Source organism: Xyrauchen texanus, chromosome 6, assembly GCF_025860055.1.
Source record: "Xyrauchen texanus isolate HMW12.3.18 chromosome 6, RBS_HiC_50CHRs, whole genome shotgun sequence".
Taxonomy (NCBI): Eukaryota; Metazoa; Chordata; class Actinopteri; order Cypriniformes; family Catostomidae; genus Xyrauchen; species Xyrauchen texanus.
Genome location: NC_068281.1, coordinates 9093777 through 9115242, shown reverse-complemented (window position 1 = coordinate 9115242; position 21466 = coordinate 9093777). Strand labels below are relative to the sequence as shown.

General features: G+C 37.0%; 2 protein-coding genes across 4 annotated transcripts; both read right to left on the bottom strand.

The window, feature by feature from the left end:
• Window positions 1-3917: 3917 nt before the first annotated feature.
• map6d1 (MAP6 domain containing 1) lies at window positions 3918-10167 on the bottom strand. The gene is made up of 3 exons (XM_052129171.1): window positions 9454-10167; window positions 8024-8258; window positions 3918-4897 (listed from the first exon to the last, which is right to left on the bottom strand). The coding sequence occupies exons 1-3, from the start codon at window positions 9939-9941 to the stop codon at window positions 4820-4822; spliced, it is 801 nt and encodes a 266-aa protein (XP_051985131.1). The 5' UTR covers window positions 9942-10167; the 3' UTR covers window positions 3918-4819.
• A 1905-nt stretch (window positions 10168-12072) lies between these two features.
• Window positions 12073-21285, bottom strand: acsm3 (acyl-CoA synthetase medium chain family member 3). Of its 3 annotated transcripts, XM_052129165.1 has the most exons (14): window positions 20806-21285; window positions 19783-19993; window positions 18363-18570; window positions 18038-18181; window positions 16813-16969; window positions 16486-16565; window positions 16224-16347; window positions 15955-16035; window positions 14928-15029; window positions 14693-14820; window positions 14516-14615; window positions 14082-14201; window positions 13808-13943; window positions 12073-13419 (listed from the first exon to the last, which is right to left on the bottom strand). In XM_052129165.1, the coding sequence occupies exons 1-13, from the start codon at window positions 21031-21033 to the stop codon at window positions 13851-13853; spliced, it is 1776 nt and encodes a 591-aa protein (XP_051985125.1). In that variant the 5' UTR covers window positions 21034-21285; the 3' UTR covers window positions 12073-13419; window positions 13808-13850. The 3 variants fall into 3 exon arrangements, with proteins under 3 accessions (XP_051985125.1, XP_051985126.1, XP_051985124.1); XM_052129166.1 differs by having other exon boundaries at window positions 12074-13943; window positions 18038-18178; XM_052129164.1 differs by having other exon boundaries at window positions 12077-13943.
• Between the last annotated feature and the right edge of the window lie 181 nt (window positions 21286-21466).

Below are 21466 nucleotides of genomic sequence, written 5' to 3'. Positions count from 1 at the left end.
CTTTAAACAGAATGAAACCTCTGTAACTCCAGTAGAGCTGGCCTTTAGAGCACCGAGTTCACTTCCAGTACTCTGCTGCTTTCATTGAGACCAAACCCCTGTGATCACATAACCTTAACCCTGTGCTGCAATTGACAGAGCTGTCTATCTGATATTAGTCTTAACCAGCAGTCCATCCATTAAAAAGTAAAATATGGTACTCCTGAACCAGCAAGCCATTAACACATTTTCTCTTCTGCTGGAGATTTTTTTGTGCAGCATGTGTGAAATCATTTACTTTCAGTGTGTGTTTTAACAGGTCTTAAGAGACCAAATTTAGTGGAACTTTGGAGAAAATTGATTCAGAAATCTTAACATGACTTAAAGCAGGGTTGGGGAACATCAGGCCTCAGGGCTGTATAAGGCCCACGAGACCAAAAAATGGCATTAATTCAATTAACCTGAAAAAAAAAATTCCTTTCAAATAATCTTTAAAAATAATTTTAAATGATAACAACACCAGTGGGGAATTCTCAGGGCCAGCAAAACCTTCTCTGCTGGCCTAACATGCCAAATAAATAAATATCAATCACCTTTTTGCCTATGTATTTAATTGACCATTAATGGAGCACCGGTGGAGAGAGTCAGCAGTTTCAAGTTCCTCTGTGTCCACATTACTGAGGAACTCACATGGACCGTCCACACTGAGGCCGTTGTGAAGAAGGCTCACCAGCACCTCTTCTTCCTGAGATGGCAGGAAGTTTGGAATGAACCACCACATCCTCACATGGTTCTACAACAGTACTGTAGAGAGCATCCTGACTGGCTGCATCACCACCTGGTACGGCAATAGCACAGCCCACAACCACAAAGACCTGCAAAGGGTGGTGCGAACTGCCAGACACATCATCGGAGGTGAGCTTCCCTCCCTCCAGGACATATATAACAGGAGGTGTGTGAAAAAATCACATGCCCGAAGCAGCGTGTGAGTCTGAGCTCCACCCCATCAGGCCTTCAGAATTTCCACAGAATCCCTCAACAGTGCAAATGAATGAGCAACTAAAGTCAGATTGTTAGATTGATTTATTTGTTCTTGGTGGGTGTGATCTTTAGGATATGTCCCGGTAAAAGGCTTCTAGCTGTCCTTAAGTGGTTTTTGCATTGTTATAGCAACATCAAGTGTAAATTAGGCTGCTGGAGCATTCCGTGTCGTATCAAGTTTTGAAAATTACTGCTGAATTCCATTAAACTCGCAAAGTCGGATTTTACAACTTCCTATTAGGAAAGGTGCAATGGAATACATCTTGAAGTTAGAATTACAACTTGGAGGCTCGTGCAGAAATTCTCAACTCCGATTTCGCCGAGATGCAGGTGTATGATGTCACACAAACATGTCGACACTCAGGGAGATTTACAAAGTAAGTGATAAACATTCACTTTATTAAGTAATATCGATAAATGTGTTTGTTTCCACATTACATGATAATAAATCTTGTTTAACAAACGCTTGCAGAAACAGGTTTAAAAAATGAAATCTCTGTTGATAATCGTACACCTGAAGCACAAATGCTAGCGCTGCAGAGTTGTTTATCAGGTAGGTTGCTAGGAGACATCTCTAATGAGAGTCAAACCCCTGCTAAGCAAACGGGAGCATTGCAGTTTTGTTTCCTTAAACGTCATCTTCTGAATATCGGGGAATGGAATGCATTCATGGTCGGAGATATCAAGTAGGAATATCCCACATCCAACTTGAATGGAGCGCAGCATGACCGTGTACCCTGACAAAACAACATTTATCGCAAGCAACATTTAAATCGCATATATTATTAGATCGATTTTTTTCTATGTATTATAGACCTCCTTGGTAGATTAATATGAAAAATTATGATTTTTTTAATGTCTGTTTGGGTGACGTTCATTTCACTAAGCAGTCATGCTGCTGTTAAAATTATGCTTGCTTGAGCATTAAGTGTCGTTTCAAGTTCTGGCTTTCGTGCGTGAATGTTTTTTTAAAATGTCAATTGGTATTATTAGTAAGCTGCGACATAATGTATGATGCCCAAAGGCGTAAGGTGTCTTATTCCTTGTGAAACTGTGTTTTCTTAATGGCATGAATCACACTCAAAGTCTAGAATTTAAATGCACGGCCCGCCACTGAACAAATAAAATATTATATAATAGACAGACCTTTTAGTGTTTTTGGTGTGCAAGCACGTAATGGAATGCATACATTAATTTCAACCCACATTGCAAGTGATTGGGGCCAGTACATAAACATTAAAATGCACACTGTTCAAAAGTATAGCCTCAAGACATAAACATGATCTTAGTGTGATCAAATCACTTACAAAGTTTACCGCAGTTGCGTTGTAAACTTTAAACTTATAAGGTTTGTAAGCAATATTTTCCACACTAAACTTATGTTAAAACGGGAGATGTTTACATCTTGTGGCTATATTTTTGAAATATTGTGTATATTAATGCTTACGTACTGACCCCATTCACTTCCATTTATAAGTGCCTTGAGGGATTTTATGTTGTAGTCAACATTATTCCACAAATGCAGTCGATTAAGCTTCATTGGAACATTCCTTTAACTAGTTTCACACTAGGGAAAATAATGTCACTTATATTCTTAATCATGTTGTTTTCCAAGGAATATGAATCATTTTTGTTCTGTGAGATTTACGAAGGGCTGAGCTTCGATCGGTATGGGTGTGGAGGAAAAAGCTGATAGTTTTTGTCTTCTTTTGTATCTGTCAAAGACTTATAGGCATTGAGGAATTATAGCATATGTGATTTTTACATTTTTTATGAAAACAAACTGTTAGCTGGTTTGGTGGGGTACTTGGCTTTCAAAACCAGCTGCAGTTTCTGTGTGTCGCTTGTGTTTGAGACATCAATTTCTGCTGTGTGTGTTTATGCTTGTGCTTTCAGTGTTGGACAGTTGAGAAATCGTCTTGTCTATATGAACTGTCTCCTGATTTTCCTTCACATTGTGTATTAGAAAATGACTATTCTTATATTAAAACCAGTTTATCTGCCTCTCAGATCCATCTGTTTTGATTTGTTAGTTTTTCCTCTAACTGCAAGTACAAATGAATTGTCACAACAAACCAATTTACAGGATGAACTTTAGAGGGTTGTGTGTGTCAAGCAGATTTGTGTTTGGATTTCAGGTGTTTCTCTATTGTTTTTTCTTGTGTTTCACAATTTTAGCTCTTCTCATGCTTAAAGGGATAGTTCACACAAAAATGAAAATTCTTTCATTTACTCGCCCTCATGCAATCCCAAATGTGTATGACTTTCTTATTTTGCAGAACACAAACAAAGCTTTTTAGAATAATATCTCAACTCCGTTGGTCCATATAATGCAAGTGAATGGTTTCCAGGCCTTTTAAGCTCCAAAAAGGAGATCAAGTCATCATAAAAGTAATCCATAAAATTCAAGTGGTTTAATCAAAGTCTTCTTAAGCGATCCAGTTGGTTTTGGGTGAAAACAGACCAAAATGTAACTCCTTTTTTACTGTTACTTCTTTTTGGATCTTCGAAATTCTGGCCACCATTCACTTGCATTGTATGAACCAACAGAGCTGAAATATTCTAAATATCTTCATTTGTGTTCTAGAAATTTGTGTTCTACAGAAGAAAGACAAACACATCTTAGATGGCATGAGGGTGAGTAAATTATGAGAATTTTCACTTTTGGGAGAACTATCCCTTTAAGGGTCCCCTGCTCTTTTTCCATATGTAGCAGGAAAATCAGGTAAGTTCTAGATAGTTCTATGTTGATCTTTGCTGTTTTAATGGTGGTTTTAAGGGACGTCTTTGCACAAAACAACAGACATTTTTAAAATGTATGTATGGGAGAGTGAAAATTTAGATTGATTCTCTTTGATTAAATCATCATCAACAATGCAGAAGAAATTTTACGATGGTTATTTTTATTTTAACAGTGTTTACTCTCAATATTTCCCTTAATTTCCCTCAAGACCAAATTTTCAAAATAAAACTTGGAAAACCCCTTGTGAGCAATTCACCCTCAACATTCAGTAAAAGTTAACTAATCTTAATGTATAAATGTAAAGACAATAAGGTCTGTAAAGGGATAGCAGGGTCTGGAGTGAGAAAACAGCAATTAAAAGCATCCAGTGTTCTCAGGCAGACATTAACACAGCAAGAAAAGCAGAACAACATTACTATATACAAAAAATAGTGTAACTACACACCCACACTAAGTTACCATATTACATTTTTGCATTTTTCCTCATTGTTAAACATTGCATATTCAAACAAAACATAAAACTATTACGAAACATGCAGATTTTCATTGAGCAGGGACATGGCAAGGTCGGCAATCTTTTTTTTATGACAACTTTCCCAGTCACTCTTTCACACACTCTTTCTCTCGTACACTTTTTCACTTTTAAACTTGAAGTTTATTACAAACATATCCTTTCAGTAGATGTTTAACATTTGAAACATACATTCTCTTGCATAGATTTTACATTGTGTAAATGTCCAGCAACATTTTTTAGTTCTATTATTTCCTCTGTGGAATGATTTGGAGAATCTTTTTAAACTGATTTTGTTTTTCACAATTGAACTGATCCCATTTAACTGATTTTACATCTTACACAAGTTCCTGCAATCCTGAACATTTCTCTCCTCAATCTCAGTTGTTCTATTCCCCTGATTTATGATATACATTCCAAGTCTACCAATACCTCCAGTTTCTGAACATTCATGTGTCTTTTGAGACATTCTTTCTTTTTAAATGATTTCCTCTTTTAGTGAAAGGCTGAATCAGATGTGTGTGCGTCTCATTCAGCTTGATGGATCATATGTTGAAGATCCTTGATTTGCTCTGAAAGACAGCGGATGGGTTTGGTGACAGCTTAGTCTTCAGCACCTGCTCCTGTTACACACACATATAGACATTTCAGTTAAAATGATCACAATGACTGAAGATTCAAACACAGGTTTGTGGATAAGACCCCCTATGAAAATGCAATTGGTAGTGCTTTGCAAACATCCCCACAGCATGATACTGCCACCACTATGCTTCACTGTAGGGATGGTATTGGCCAGGTGATGAACGGTGCCTGGTTTCCTCCAGACATGACGCTTGCCATTCAGGCCAAAGAGTTCAATCTTTGCCTCTAAAATTATTTTCTTCACTGGTGATGAGAAAAATACATACTGTATACATATACATTTTTTAGTATTCAGTAAGACAGACCGTACTGTAAGTGTTTTCATTTAAGTGTTGGCATGTAGCTAAATTGATTACCTTATAATTAATTATTACTTTTTGGCTCATCAATTTAAAAACTGCTGTTGTAGCTTCGGCTTTGCATTCATTGTCATTTTCCTATATATGAAAGTTGAAAGAGAGCCACCACAACATCTGTAGCACAAGGGGTTGAGGGCAATATTAGCCCAAAAAACACATAGATGCACACTTCAAAAATCCAGAAATAGTACACAATCCAGGCACCTTTGTCATACCATTTTCAATGTACTATGATTAGTATGCAATTTGTCATCCAGCCTAACTCCATCTATCTGCCTCTCTCTCTTAGATTTTCACCATTTCTTGCTGGAAGACAATATCTATTCCTAAGCACTGTGGGGAAAAGTTGGAACTTATTGTGTGAGGCCAAGCAGTGGAGGGAAAAAAGGAAAATTAGATTTATGTACTAAATCTTTTTCTCTCTAGCACACACGCATTCACACACTATGCTCAGTATTTATAGAAAAAGAACCTGACAACTCCCTCAGCCATGCAGACTCACTTAAAGCAGTATTGTGTCAATATCTATAATAGAAGTTAAGCTCAATCGACAGCATTTGTGGCATAATGTTGTTTACAACTCAAATTAATTTAGACTCGTTCTTCTAAAAAAAAGAATAGCAGAAATCTGGGTTACAATGAGGCATTTACATTGGAAGTAAATGGGGCCAATCCATAAATGATAAAATGCCCTGTTTCAAAAGTATATTAACAAGATGTAAACAATATGCATGTTAGCATGATTTTAGTGAAATCAAATCACTTACCTTTTCTGTGTAAAGTTATAGAGGATTTTAGAACTGTGTTTCCATGATGATGTAATGCTGTAAACCCTATTACGACCATAAACATTCCATTTTATTGAAACAACTGTACAGCTCAAGTTAACAGAAGAATTGATTTGTGTTTTTGTATAATTTTTAGCTTCATATTTCTGCCTTTAACCCCTCCAAAAATTAGCCCCATTCAATTGCAGTGTAAAAACCTCACTCTAGCCAAGTTCTTGCCTATTTTTAAAGAGGAGGGATTAATAGAAATAATTTTGTCACAAATGCTGTCGATTGAGCTGAACTTGCACTGAATCTGGAATACTCTTATAAGAATGGTCCTGTAGTTTCATACGTCTCTGGTCTCTTTGTCCAAGCTAGTGTCTAAGAAAAGTGGACAAATATTCAGACTTTTCTAGTCAAATTAATTTAATCAGATGCTGCAGGGAAAAAAGGAGGTCAGGATAGGTTTGAGTTAAACCCCAGAGATGGCTGAAATGATGCCAGCTGGCTTAGTCACGCAAGTCTCCAGTGACATATTCATACACTATCCAGTAATCTTTCAGACACATACTCCACAAAATTTCAGCACATCAGACTCACACAGGCTTTTTGAAGACTTTAAAAAAAACTGGGAAAGTATTACAAAGACATGCACATAAAAAGGAAGGTAAACGACCATTAGATATGATCTCAAAACATTTATTCTCGCTGCATTAGAACAACAGACCAGTGGATCTGTCTGATAACTTGACAAATTACAAATAGTGCAGCTCAGGTTAAATAAAATGGGAAAAGTTATAATAAAATAACAGAGCAAGTAAAGTGACGCCATAGGCACAAATGGTTCACCCACCATAAAACCTCACCAAATAAATCCCTGCATTTCTGCCTCAGGTCACTGGTATTGTTTTTAGTAGTCTGTTTCTCTCCTCACTGGTTAAGCACATTTGAGGTACAGCATAAGAGGATCCATTGCTTACACAGAGTGCAATTATGACTAAATCTGATTATTACTGATACAATTCGCTGCAGAATTGTTCAAATAGAATGGAGACACTCTAAATGTATCCCCAGTTTCACAGTAAGCTTTGATTATTATTGACAGGAAGCACAGAGCCTACATTCACGTAATGTGCCATGGGAGATCGGTCAGTGTCTGATTACATAACATCAATGGCTCAACAGACACAGAGGGTACAACCAGATCTGCCCCAGTATTCAGAAACTGTGACCTAAAACCCTGATTTGTCCCAGAAAGGCATTAGTGTTAAATAACTAATATAATTTAATTGCATATTGAACGTGATTTCACAGATTAACCTATAAGGTTACGCAAATCAACATTGCTTGTAACTTAAAGGAATATTCTAGGTTAAAAACAACTTTGTTATTCTAGAAAAGTATGACCTGGTTTGTTTTGTGAAACACAAAAGGACATTTTGGGTAGAATGACAGCCCCAGTCTACATTCACTTTCATTGAAATGACAAAAGATCCAATGAAAGTAAATGGTGACTGAGGCTAACATTCTGCCTAACATCTGCTTTAGTGAAAGTAGTAGTCCCACTTCAAAAGGACATTTTAGACTTTTAGATTTTTAACTTTAAGGCTCGTATATTAAACATTTTTCATGTAACCGCCTGATCTCACATAACAATCGGCATGCTTGTGCCGATTTTTCTTTAGCCGAAATTGGTATACTATAAACAAATTTAAAACACTGCCTCCAAAGCCAGAATGTACCTTAGGGTTCCTTTGTAAGTGCAGTATTGTATACATGGGTGTTTTTTATATATATATATTAATTTGTTGTTATTTAGTCTAAATATGACATTGGTTTTACACAATGATCCCCTGCTTATTATATCAAAATTTGCTGTTTAATCTCATTCTGCTGAGTGTGGTTTACATTTTTGCACATTGTTGATTACATCAGCACGCTGTCAGATCTCATCTCCCTGATCAGTCGTTCTGCTCACCTCTGGTTTAATGCCGTGCTCTGTCCTCTGTGTGTGTGCTCTCTCTGACAGACTGCTTGGCTGTGTGTGTGTGCTGGTCTCCAGAACACCATTTGAATGTCTGTGTGTGTCTGTGCTGAAGGCAGCCTGGTAGCTGGTCTCAGGTTGGGGCTCACCAGTGCCTGTACTGAGGAAGGTGGGACGTTTTTGGGCAGACTTTGATGGCCGGGCTCCAGACCAATGCTGGTACTCCTGCCTGATCCCAGAGAGAGATAAAATGACAAACACAGTGTCAGGGTCCTGGGGAGCATCAGACAAGAGCAGCAGACATTAAGCAGAGTTAAAATCAAGCTTCTAAATGAAAGCAACAGGTGGCCTGGTCAAAGACCTGTATGAAACATGATTCAAGACACTTATAGGAGTAGCTGCATCATGCTCATTATCTGTCTATATAACAAATGTATGTTCTTCATAAAAACTACAGTCTGATATAGAAAACCCCACTGCAGAGGACTTTATATTAAGAGGATTATAACAGCACAATCTGCAGAAGCATGAAAGCCTCTGGGAAAATCAATGTGTGGAGTGCTTAGTTGAATAATTGAAGTGAAATGATGCATTTTCACAGATCAACTAGTAAACCATAGACTGATACAAACAGCTCTGTCGATCATAATTATGCTTTCATCCGACTTAATTTATGTCATATGCGATTTTAGTTTCATTGCTCTTTTACGAGTTGTCCGATGAAATATGCATGAGAAGTGCATCGTTTGAAAATCACCGCAATGCACAACCATTACAACAACCTTAGCTTCACTTAAAAAAAACAAACACTATTGTCTCTCTATATATACTGTATATATAAATAGCTTATAATAATAAAATAAATGTATTCTAACAATAGCGAATAAATCATTTTTATTTAAAATATGTGATATTTATTATATTTGTGTTTTTTATTATTTATAATATTGTAATATAATATATGTGTGTGTGTGTGTATATATATATATATATATATATATATATATATATACACACACACACACTAATTAAAAAAGTATGTAATTACGTAAAATAAACTTAAAATATTTAATTTAATAAAATATTAAATAATGTATAAATATGTAATAGGCTATTAATCCATTAAAACATAATTAATAAAATAATATAATAAAACAACCAATGTTTTGGTTATAATTTTTCATATTTTTACCCAAAATACATTTTAGAATGAATATCAACAAATAAGTAGCATATAAAAAACATCGTCGTTGTAAAATGTTTCTTACACCAAACCAAATCTAAAAGCCAAATACTTTCTTTATGATTCATTATGATAATAACTAAATGAAAAGAAGCGCGAGACTGAGTCAGTCATTGAGAGGTGCTGAGAGAACAGCTCCCTTATAAGACCACAGAGCAAAACTCAGATTGATCATCAGTACCTGTACGAGCTGATCTGATCTCCGCCTCTCTGCCTGCCGCTGCGCTCCTTTCTCTCCACCCGCAGCTGGTTCGTGTCGTTCGGGTAACCGTTTACCGGGCTGTCCGTTAATGCGCCGCTTTTTCCGCCGTTACTAATCCAGGGAAAGTTGTCCTTCTTCGGAATGGGCCAAGGTTTGTAATCCTGTTTATATTGGGTGACGCTCTGAAAAGGCACACCCGGAGGATGGTAGTCCTCGCGGGGTTTGTAACTCGCTTCCGTCCGTCCCCTGTGCGGCCGCCGAACTCCAGCAGAATCCCGCGCCGTGGGAGAGTCGAAGTCGATGCTCGGCGCTTGCTCCGTGGAAACCAGTTTGGTCACGGATTGCACCTCGTGCTCCGTGATGTCCGAATAGTTCTGAATCGTTAGCGGAACCGACAAATCCGATTTATCAAACTGATTCCAGAACCGCGCCAAACAACATACTCTGCTGATGCACGGCCAAGCCATAGCGAAAAACGGGAAAAAAAGATGAAAAAAAAAAAAAAAAACACTGCAAACCCAAAAAAAAGCAAAATAAAAAGAAAGAAAATGCAAGCGATAAAGTGGTTGATTACATAAAGGAATGTGAATGCGGGTCCACTCCTCGACAACTGCGCGAGACCGCTCGCTGTCGGTACACTGTCATTGCACACTCATCTCACGTGGTCCGCGGATTTCCACTTGATGCAGGAAAAAAAATAATCCATTGAGAGCCGGTGACCCGTGCGCACCTCACTGCTAAACCAAGCGCACTGAACCAAATGTTCTGAAAATCATTTATTAATAGCTGTGTCTCAGAACCTAGTGAGATTAGGCCCTACTACATAGACTGCAATTTTGGGCATCATAGGCGCCAGTGCTTACTCACGATGTGCCTAAATGCTGCCTACACTAATAAGGAGTACCAAGCAGACTACAACCCCAATTCAGGGACAGTACAGAAGATGCTAATAAAAACAAAAAGGAGTGATTTGTAAATACTACCCTGTGCTGTATTGAAAGCAGTAATACTACACATTATATGGTATTTTACCATGTTAATAGCATTTTCTTTTCATAATATACACTCATTTCAAGTCAGATGATTGAAACACACTCCAAAAAAGTTGAGACTGTCATGTGTTTACTACTGTGTAACATCAACATTTCTTATAATAACACTCATTATGCATTGGGGCGTTGAAGACACAAGTTTAAGTTTAGCAAGTGGAATTTTCAGCTGCAAATTGCACGGGGCCTTTGTTGCCACATGGGTGCCAAAGGATTTTTGGGGCCCCTGACATCTTTGCATTCTGAGCCCCCTATCTTATTGCAACCTGTATAGCATTTTTTTTTTTTTTATTAAAAGTTATCATTAATAATAAAAAACATGAACATATAATCATGATTTCACATTCAATAATTAATTAATGTAACAATGCATTTAATAGAAATAACTAGAAAGTTGGGACTGTGTTTCTAATGGAAATATTGTATTTTGTTATGTTTTAAATGTTGTTCAACTCTAGAACACATATATGGGTCAAAAATGTCTCGGCGTCTAGATTTTAAGACATTTTTCTTAGACAACCTTTTGATCTGTCCCTCCAGGTATTCCTCAGTTAAGTCTTCTATCACGTGAATTCCCTTTTATAAAATTTTGGTGAAAATAGTTTTTTTATTATATGAGAATTTCCATGACAATCCCTAGAATACATATAACCCATATGTATTTCCTATGGTATTCAATGCATTTAACACTGATATTATTTTTGTAATACATTGATTGATTGTTGAGTAATATATATTGTAGTAAAATATATATACACCGATTAGCCACAACATTAAAACCACCTGCCTATATAAAACATCGGCAAGTAGAATTCTGAGATGATATTCTTCTCACTACAATTGTACAGAGTGGTTATCTGAGTTACTGTAGACTTTGTCAATTCCAACCAGTCTGGCCATTCTCTGTTGACCTCTCTCGTCAACAAGACATTTCCATCCGATGAACTGCCACTCACTAGATTTTTTTTGTTTTTGACACCATTCAGAGTAAACTCTAGATACTTTTGTGTGAATATCCCAGGAGATCAGCAGTTACAGAAATACTCAAACCAGCCGGTCTGGCACCAACAAACATCCATGCGATTATCTAATCACCCAATTGTGTGGCAGCAGTGCAATGCATAAAATCATGCAGATATGGGTCAGGGGCTTCAGTTAATGTTCACATCAACCATCAGAATGGGGAAAAATGTGATGTCAGTGATTTGGACCGTGGCATGATTGTTGGTGCCAGACAGGCTGGTTTGAGTATTTCTCAGTTTGAAACACTCAAACCGATCGCTCAGTTTGGCCGGGCGGCCAGCTCTAGGAAGAGTCCTGGTGGTTCCAAACTTCGTCCATTTACAGATGATGGAGGCCACTGGGCATTGGGCCCTTCAATGCAGCAAACATGTTTCCGTACCCTTCCCCAGATCTGTGCCTCGATACAGTCCTGTCTCGGAGGTCTGCAGACAATTCCTTGGACTTCATGGCTTGGTTTGTGCTCTGACATGCACTGTTAACAGTGGGACCTTATATAGACAGGTGTGTGCCTTTCCAAATCATGTCCAATCAACTGAATTTAACACAGGTGGACTCCAATCAAGTTGTAGAAACATCTCAAGGATGATCAGTGGAAACAGGATGCACCTGAGCTCAATTTTGAGTGTCATGGAAAAGGCTGTGAATACTTATGTACATGTGATTTTTTTGTTTTTAATAAATTTGCAAAGATTTCAAACAAACTTATTTCACTTTGTCATTATGGGGTACTGTTTGTAGAATTTTTAGGAAAATAATGAATTTAATACATTTTGTAATAAGGCTGTAACATAACATAAATTGGAAAAAGTGATGTGCTGTGAATGCTGTTCTGAGATGCAGATTGGTGCTGTTTTGGTGGCAGCAGGGGGACCTATGCAATATTAGGCAGCTGGTTTTAATGTTGTGGCTTATCGGTGTATAGTGAGTAAATATAGTGTCATATGGCAATATAGAGTAAGGTTGCAATTTTAAACGTTTATAACAGGTTGTTTTTTTACTAAATAAAAATAAAAATGAATACTAGTCCATTGTACTTATATGTGTCTGCCTGCAGTCTTGACCTTTCAGAATTGCAATTAAAATACCATAACCATACCATGGTGCTATCACAATACTTTCTCGAAGGAGCTCACTAGTTTTTGAGACACTCAAATTCTAACTGCTGCAAAGCAAAACAGATTTAGTGAGCCTTGAGAAAACCCACAAAAACACACATTCTGTTTTTATTGTGACATTCTTCGAATCACCATAACAAACCAAACAACATATCTCAAAAAGCAGCCCTGTCACATGGATTAGATATTATCTACAATGTGATTTGGTCTGGCTTATTTTGGACTGAACATCAGGACCTCAATAAACCCTAATAGTCATTGGAAGGCTATTTTCCAACCAATAAGCATAAGCCTCATTAACAGGTCAATTAAACAAGCACCTGGCCCTCATTACTGCACTCTCTGTGTCTGCTATTGCACAAAATGTCTCCCTCTGGTCCTTGAATAAAAAGGTTGAGAATTCTTCTAAGCAAAAGTTGAAGTTTCAAACATATTTACATTTTTTTAAATTGACAGGAAAACTTGTGGCCTAAACATGTAACAGTAAAATATAGAAAAAAACTTCACTACATTCCTCTCTGTAGGGTCAGATTTAAAAAAATATTTTTTTTTTTAAATCCACGAAAATGTATAATCCTTTTGCCTTTTAACAAACAGCACACATGGATCAGATACAGTTCTAAGTCACAAATCAAATCAAATAAATCACATGACATCATGCTATGTAGATGTAAAGGTGCCATCTGTGTTCTGCAGGTAACAAATTCCCAAGTGTACCATCAAAGTTATTGGACCATGTTGATTTGCATTGTATGGACCTACAGAGCAGAAATATTCTTCTAAATATTCTATATTTGTGTTCAGCAGATGAAAGAAAGTCATACAAATCTGGGATGGCATGATGGTGAGTAAAAAATGAGAGAATTTTCATCTTTGAACTATTCCTTTAAATTCTTGTATTACTGTGAATAAACATGGTAGAAACATTCACATTTATTAAAATGTGTATTGCAAAGGAAATAAGAAGTGTGTTCTAGGTTGGAGTTCAATGTAAAGAAATGCTGCCCCCTGCAGGCAAGCAGTAGGACTACAGGTCTGAAGTTTAGTAGCGCATGTATGTAGCTATAGATTCCTTGTATAAGTCTTGTATTCTATATGATCTCAGCTCACATTCATCTTAACATTTTTATATTTTAGGTGAACAACCTCTTTAAGGATTCGTGTTCCAGCCCGTTAAGGATTTCCAGTTCTAGTTCATTTTCTGTTCCCATTCCTTCTTTCTTAACTCCACTCGCCTTATTTTTCCACTTACAGTCTTGGGCAGATGGTCCACAAATTCAATCTGACAAGAAATGTATTGAAACATTTGAAATGGGGAATTTTTTTTTTTAACAATGTTTCCTAAATAAAATAAAAATGTATTGAGTGAAATTACGAAATATAAGAGGATGGAACTTTAATTGGCAGTGGGATCAGTTACCTTGCGTGGATATTTATAAGGAGCTGTGACACTCTTTACATGTGTTTGTAGTTCCTGGATCAGTTCTTTATGGTGTCTTGATTTAAAATCTGCTGTCAGCACTACAAAAGCCTTTACCACCTAAAACACAGAGCACAAACAATTAAGATCCCTCTCTTTTCTGAAAACCAGTGTGAAAATCTCATTTTCGATTTTAAGTGAAAAAACAACAAAATTAGTTAAAATCTTAAACAACTTCAAGAACTTAATATACCAACTTTGCTCTAAAACCTAGTAAGATGTCTACTTAAACAGTATTTAAAGGCATCATCGGCATACTCCCGATGTGAAGGCTGTATCAAAAACTCTGTTGGCTGTTCTAAGATACCTTGTTTTGGCCAAAAGCGTTAAGACAGTCTCGCATATATGCTTCATAGAGAAGGCAATTGCAGTACCTCTCCTCGAACCGGATCAGGGCTGCTAACCACGGCTGATTCTGCTACTGCTGGATGTTCTATCAGAGCATTTTCCACCTCAAATGGACCAATGCGGTACCTAAAACGCACACAATCGAAGATATCAAGCGAAATAAACGTTGTAACTAACAAACGATTAAAAAAAAGTTGCTGTACCCTGCAGAGAGGATGACATCATCGGCTCTGCCGATGAACCACAGGTATCCGTCATCATCCATCATTCCTCTGTCACCTGTCAGGTAGAAATCACCACGGAAACATTCTGCTGTGCGCTCTGGCTCCCCCTATAGGATAAATTCAGAAGTAAAACTTAATTTGCGCAATGCTGAACAACTGTATTATTAGTACACTAATTCACCCACTGAGTGAAAGTGTGTATGAGCAGAAGTACCGTGTACTCTGTAAAGAGTGAGAAGGGTCTGTGTGGTTTCACTCTGATTGCAAGGTTCCCCTCTTGTCCTTGTGGCACAATGAAACCATCTTCATCCACCACCTTCAACCAAAACATCCAAAAAGCGCATTGAAATCAGTCCAAATCAGTGTAAAGCTCCTTAAAGTGAATATGCTGGGTTCTACACAAGTTAAGCTCAATCGACAGCATTTGTGGCACAATGTTGATTACCACAAACATTTATTTAGACTCGTCCGTCCTTTTCTTTAAAAAAAAAAGAAGATCGAGGTTACAGTGTTGCACTTATATTACAAGTGAATGGGCCGAATTTTTGGTGGGTTTAAAGACAGAAATGTTTAGCTTATAATTTTATAAAAGCACATACATTAATTTTAATGTTACAACTTGTGTGTTATTTGAGCTGTAAAGTTGTTTAAATCATAATTTTAGGGTTTGTCGTCATGGCAATAAAGTTGTAAAATTGGCTATAAGAGATTTTATCACACTAAAATCACATTTTAATGGACATTGTTTATATCTAGAGGCTATATATTAGAGAACAAAATTTGTATTTTAACCATCTGGGGTCTGAGGGTGTTTTGGGCCCTGGAGAAGTTTTGACATGCCTTGACATTTGTGCTTTTTTCAGTTGCTTAAAAACACATTAATGGCTGAAGTCTGATAACACTGTCTTCAGCACAAACTGGGCTACAATAATATGTGAGCAACATGTGTGTACATGTTCTTATTTTTGAGAAAATAACGTTTATGCATGGTTTTTGAATTTTTTAAAAAAATAAATGTTATGTCTTTGAAATAAGGCCATATAACACGTCCTCAAAATTTTCCCACAAGCCTTTTGAGAACTGGATCTTGTAGCCTAGAGTTTTTGCTACAAAATGTTGTGAAAACCACCCTGATCACTCATTCATACAAAACAATATAGTAATTTAAATTTTGTAAGACACTTTTAGTGTTAGAAAGGTCATATGCCAGGAGGTGTGAACTATAATGAATACTGCTGCACCTGAACATCATATCCTGGTGCCGCCTTTCCAAAAGACCCTGGTTTGATCTTCATGCCTTTGAATGTGCCTGCAATTAAGACCTGGGTGGAAAAAGAAGAAAAGGATGATCTTTGTGTGAGACAAAACTAATCTTAAACGTATTCTCCTCGGTTCATTGTAATGGATGTTATTCATTAATTTGTGTCTACATAAAAAGGTACTAATATTGGACCAGTTTTTACACCCATCTACATTGCTCTTGTAAAAATTGACATAAGATAAAACTTACAGTTTCAGTCTGTCCATAACCCTCATAGATGTCTAATCCAGTGAGTTCTTTCCATTTCCACATCACTTCTGGGTTTATAGGTTCCCCAGCACATAGACAGTGCTCAAGAGCCTGGAATTTAAACCTGTCAGAAGCCACAGACACAGATTGAGATTTAAACCTCAAAGTCAAATTACAAAACATTTTTAATACAATAAGTTAAAGCTACAAATTATTAATATGTGTCCAGGATATCAGAGCACAGCAGTTACAGACAGAGTACCTGGATTTGTCCTCCTGTACAAGCATCCGATAAGCTGTTGGTGCCGTGCAGAAGGTGGTGATGGGATAGCTACACAAAGTCTTTCATGAGAAAAACAAGAGTTTACTTGGATACTTTTATACTATTGAGTTTATTGCACAAAATATATTTACTAATCATAAAACATGAAAATTACTCAATGACTAGCCTAAACAAAAAAAAAGAAAAAATCCATGATAACTATGTTGTAAAACACACATACATATGCAACTATATTTGTTGATTTGCAAAATATCTCCAAAATAAGATTTTAGTTTAGGTGATTTTTTTGTTGTTTAGTTTTTGTACCTTGAGAACTGTAGTGGTGTCAAACCGTGGCATTTGGTGAACAAATACACACGCTCCTTGAATCCAAGGAGCAAACACACTGCTCCATGCTGACTTGGCCCAGCCCGTATCTGATGTGTTCCATAAAATATCCCGCTCTGTCAGATCCAACCAGTACCTTAAAAAACAAGCACATTTTATATAAATATTTAGAATTATACATATTTAACCTTTTTATAACTACATATCATTTACGAAATTCCCACTACTCGGAAAGTTTAATATGCTCATTAAATATACTTTACATACAGTACAGATTTATTGTCTTTCACCCAAAAATGAAAATTCTCTCATCATTTATTCATGCTCATGCCATCTCAGATGTGTGTGACTTTCTTTCTTCTGCTGAACACAAATAAAGATTTTTAGAAGAATATCTCAGCTCTGTTGGTCCATTCAATGCAATTAAATGGTGTCCAAATCTCAAACTGTGAAACTCAAAATGGCACATAAAGGCAGCATAAAAGTAATCCATACAACTCCAGTGATTAAATCCAGCTATATGAGAGGTGTGGGTGAGAAATTGATCAATATTTAAGTCTTTTTTTAATTTTTACTTTAAATCTCCCCTTTCACTTTTGCATTCTTCTTCTTTTGATGCTTCATGCATATCGCCACCTACTGATTGGGGCTGGTCAAAGGTGGAGATTTATAGAACAACAGGATTTCAATATTGATCTGTTTCTCACCCACACCTATCATATTGCTGGTGGTGGCGTAGTGGCCTAAAGCACATAACTGTTAATCAGAAGGTTGCTGGTTCGATCCCCACAGCCACCACCATTGTGTCCTTGAACAAGGCACTTAACTCCAGGTTGCTCCGGGGGGATTGTCCCTGTAATAAGTGCACCGTAAGTCGCTTTGGATAAAAGCATCTGCAAATGCATGAATTAATGAATGTATGTAAATGTAACCATTGAGTCATATGGATTACTTTTATACAGACTTAATGTCCTTTTTGGATCTTCACTTGCGACTAAATGGACAAACAGAGCTGACATATTTTTCTACAAATCTTCATTTGTGTTCATCAGAAGCAAGAAGGTCATACACATCTGGGATGGCATGAGGGTGAGTAAATGATGATGATGAGAATTTTCATTTTTGGGTTAACTATTCCTTTTAGGTTAATGCAGAACTGGTATTTTAAGAATCCAGCCTGCTGCCCCTTAATAACCTCACAAACCTGCCGTTCACTGTGAGCCCCAGGCCGAAACTACAGTGGCTGTGTTGGGTCATTTTGGGTGAGCCAGTCGTGCCACTGGTAAAGAAGATAGTCATGGGCTCCTCACTCTTGGTGTCTACACAGACATGGTCATCTGATACTCTTCTATAACACAAATGTAAAATTTAATTTACATATTTATTTACATTGTTCAATTTCAAGGTCCTTTACTCACTTATAGCTTTGTTTGAGCAATTATTAATTAAAAAGTCTCACGCACACAAATTACTTTCTGATTAAAATAGCATTGCACATGCACATCTGCCCTTCAGTCTCCTCCACTCACCCCATCAGTTCTGTCAGATTGCCCCAGCCGTGTCTGGCCCCGTGGGACCGCAGAAGTTTGATGGTCAGGGAAGGGCATTCCGAGGCCACTGAGTCCAACAGTGGAGCCACAGTTTCATCTGTGATTACACACTTGGCTCCAGAGGCCTGCAGCCGGTGGTGGATATCTCGAGCCGTAAGCTGACAAGTGCCAGGGATCAGAACAGTACCTATGAGAAAAGGGGGGCAAAAAAAAAGTGTTGAAAGAAATACACACAACTAGACACATATGGAGAATTCCCACAATTGTAAATAATGGAGAATGTGTGAACTAGTGAAACTTCAGTGAAGACAGCAGCTTATAACAGCCAAACAGCCAGTTAAAATTGTATTCATTTGGATTTGCAACGTAATATCATTATATACATAGTATTACTTTATGACAGCAAATTAGATTGCTGAAATAAACGTAACACTTATTTTGCATAGTACTTACTATAACTTCATTAAAAATATATTTAATAAAAATAGAAATAGTTTATAATCAATTGACAAAGCTTTTAGTACTTTAGGAACTGTCACAAGTTACTAACACTTGTGTTAATCAGCCGAGCAAACACAGTTAGACACAGTAAAGACATTAAGGCACGATTCCTATAAAGATGTTCACTGTGGGCACTGAGACATTAAAGGGATAGTTCACCCTAAAAAATTCATATATCATTATTTCATCATTTACTCATCCCTCATACCATCTCAAACTCGTATGACTTTTTCAGTGGAACACAAAGATATTTTGAAGGCTGTATGGTCTGTTTTTGTCCAAACATTATAAGTCGATGGGGTCCAAAATTTGAAGCTCCAAAAAGGACAAAGGCAGCATAAAAGTAATTAATACGACTAGAGTAGTTTAATCAGTGTCTTCTGAAGAAATCCAATCACTTTGAGTGAGAAACAGACCAAAATGTAAGTCCTTATTCACTATAAATCTTGAGACGGCATGAGAAGTTACATTTATGGGTGAACTATCCCTTTAAGGCATGACTTTCTGTAAAGCTGCTTTGGAAAGATGTGTTTTGTGAAAAGTGCTATACAAATAAAAATGACAGTTTTAATTTCAAACAATTAGCTCAAAAAGAACAAATACTGTCAAAAGAATCAGCCTGGCCGATTTATATCAGTCTATCACTACTCAAATCCATTTTAAAAAACCTGTTGCCAGTTACAAGTGTGTACAAGTGTGTATTTTGGGTAGAACTTTTGTTGGCTGTTTACCCAGCAAGGCTACACTGATAGATGGTCCAAAAATAACATGTTTTTTCCAGCATGGTAAAGCCATAAAAGAAGATTAAAGTTGAATAGAAACGGAGTAAAGGAAAGCAGAACAAAGGAGAAACGATAATGAAAATATCTCAGCATAAAACTGACTGTACATATTTCACCTGTTCTGAGACATGCTACATTAACCAGCCACCACTCCGGGACTTGAGGTAAAATGAGGAAAACACGGTCCCCTTTTTCCAAACCGTACACCTGACACAGAACATTTGCTAGTCTTCTGGAGTGAAACCCCAGCTCCTCAAAACTCCATCGAACCTCCTCCCTAATGTCATTCACCCACCACAGAGCTGGAAGAGATGACTTCAGTCCGTTCTGTAATTTCACAACAGTAGACAATTCATCAAACGCTTACACAGCATTGCCACTGGGAAATTAAAAGATGGTATTACAATAATTAAATCAGCTTGGTGAAATAAATTAAAATAATTTTCATTAATAAGTAATACATGTGTGTGTATATATATATATATATATATATATATATATATATATAATTTTTGTGTTAGGGCTGGTCAAAATATTGGCAGGGCAAGCAGAAATCTGAACTACTGACCAAACAGAAAAAAAATAGGCTACTTACCTTTGATCCCCCAGTCACTAACAAAGATTTTTTTTTACAAGTAATGCTAAAAGAGCAGTAGTTTATGTATATTTAAAAACTGAATTTTTGTTTCATATCAACTTCTGAGCTGCATTGTGTAATTTCTGCACCACTAAACAGAACTGTAAAACTGATGTTCAAACGGGTTTCCTTTAAAAACTCATCTGGTCTTCCATAAAGCAACAAAACGCGCAGTCCCGCCCCAAACTCACGCGATTGGCTGAGAACCGCCTCTAAGCTTTCTGATTGGCTTACACGCACAGCCTAATGTCAAATTATTTTAATGCCGTTAAAAACAAGTGATGAATTCTCAGAAAACATTATTCAGTGATAGGTCTCAGTCTGGATATTTTACGTGGTTTGTATTCCAAAATTAAATGAACAAATTTGGATTTCAGACATGTTCACAAAAACTTTCTTCTGCTAAGCATTGTTTGTCAAAAAAACAAATAAAAATTTTTTCCCAGTGTGCAGTGAGAACGACCACAAAATACCAAGACAACTTTGTAGAGCTTTCATTTACCTTTTCTTTCCTCTCCCACTGCTCGAGCACATCTTTGGCAAAATTAAATTGTGCAGAAGGTTTTAGGTTGTAAGTCCGTCTCATGTTCTCATAATCGCCAAAGTTTTTTGGTGCAGATGTCTTGGGTCTGCACATTTGCAGACATTGTCCTCGCCAGAGTACTTCACGGTTGTAGGCGTTTTTCAGGGTGTGTTTAAAAATGGCTTTACGAAAGGCAATCAAATGCATTATCGCAAAGTAACTGCAAAATAAGATTTGAAATAGTTCCTCGAGCGGTCTCTACTGCTTTGTATTAGGAAATGACTTTCAGACGGATCAGTAACTTATTTTCGGAGTCTGGTCCTTCAATCGTTGTTCTTCAACAGTTCGAATGTTGCAGGAGACAAACATGAATCTTGCAGGCTTCATTTGCAGAAATAATATGTTTGCGAAAAACGACCATATAAGAGACCACATTGCAAAACCCCTGACATCACATAAAGTGTTCAGTGAACTCTGAAATCTGACACCAAATCTAATCAGTTCTCTAGAACAATGAACGCCTACAAAACTAAAGTCCAATATCCAAAGCTCTTCTTTTTTACAACTATTTTAGCATTATAAAGCAAAGCTCGAAATAACAAAAACTCCTCTATCCAGGTGTTTATTTCATCAACACATG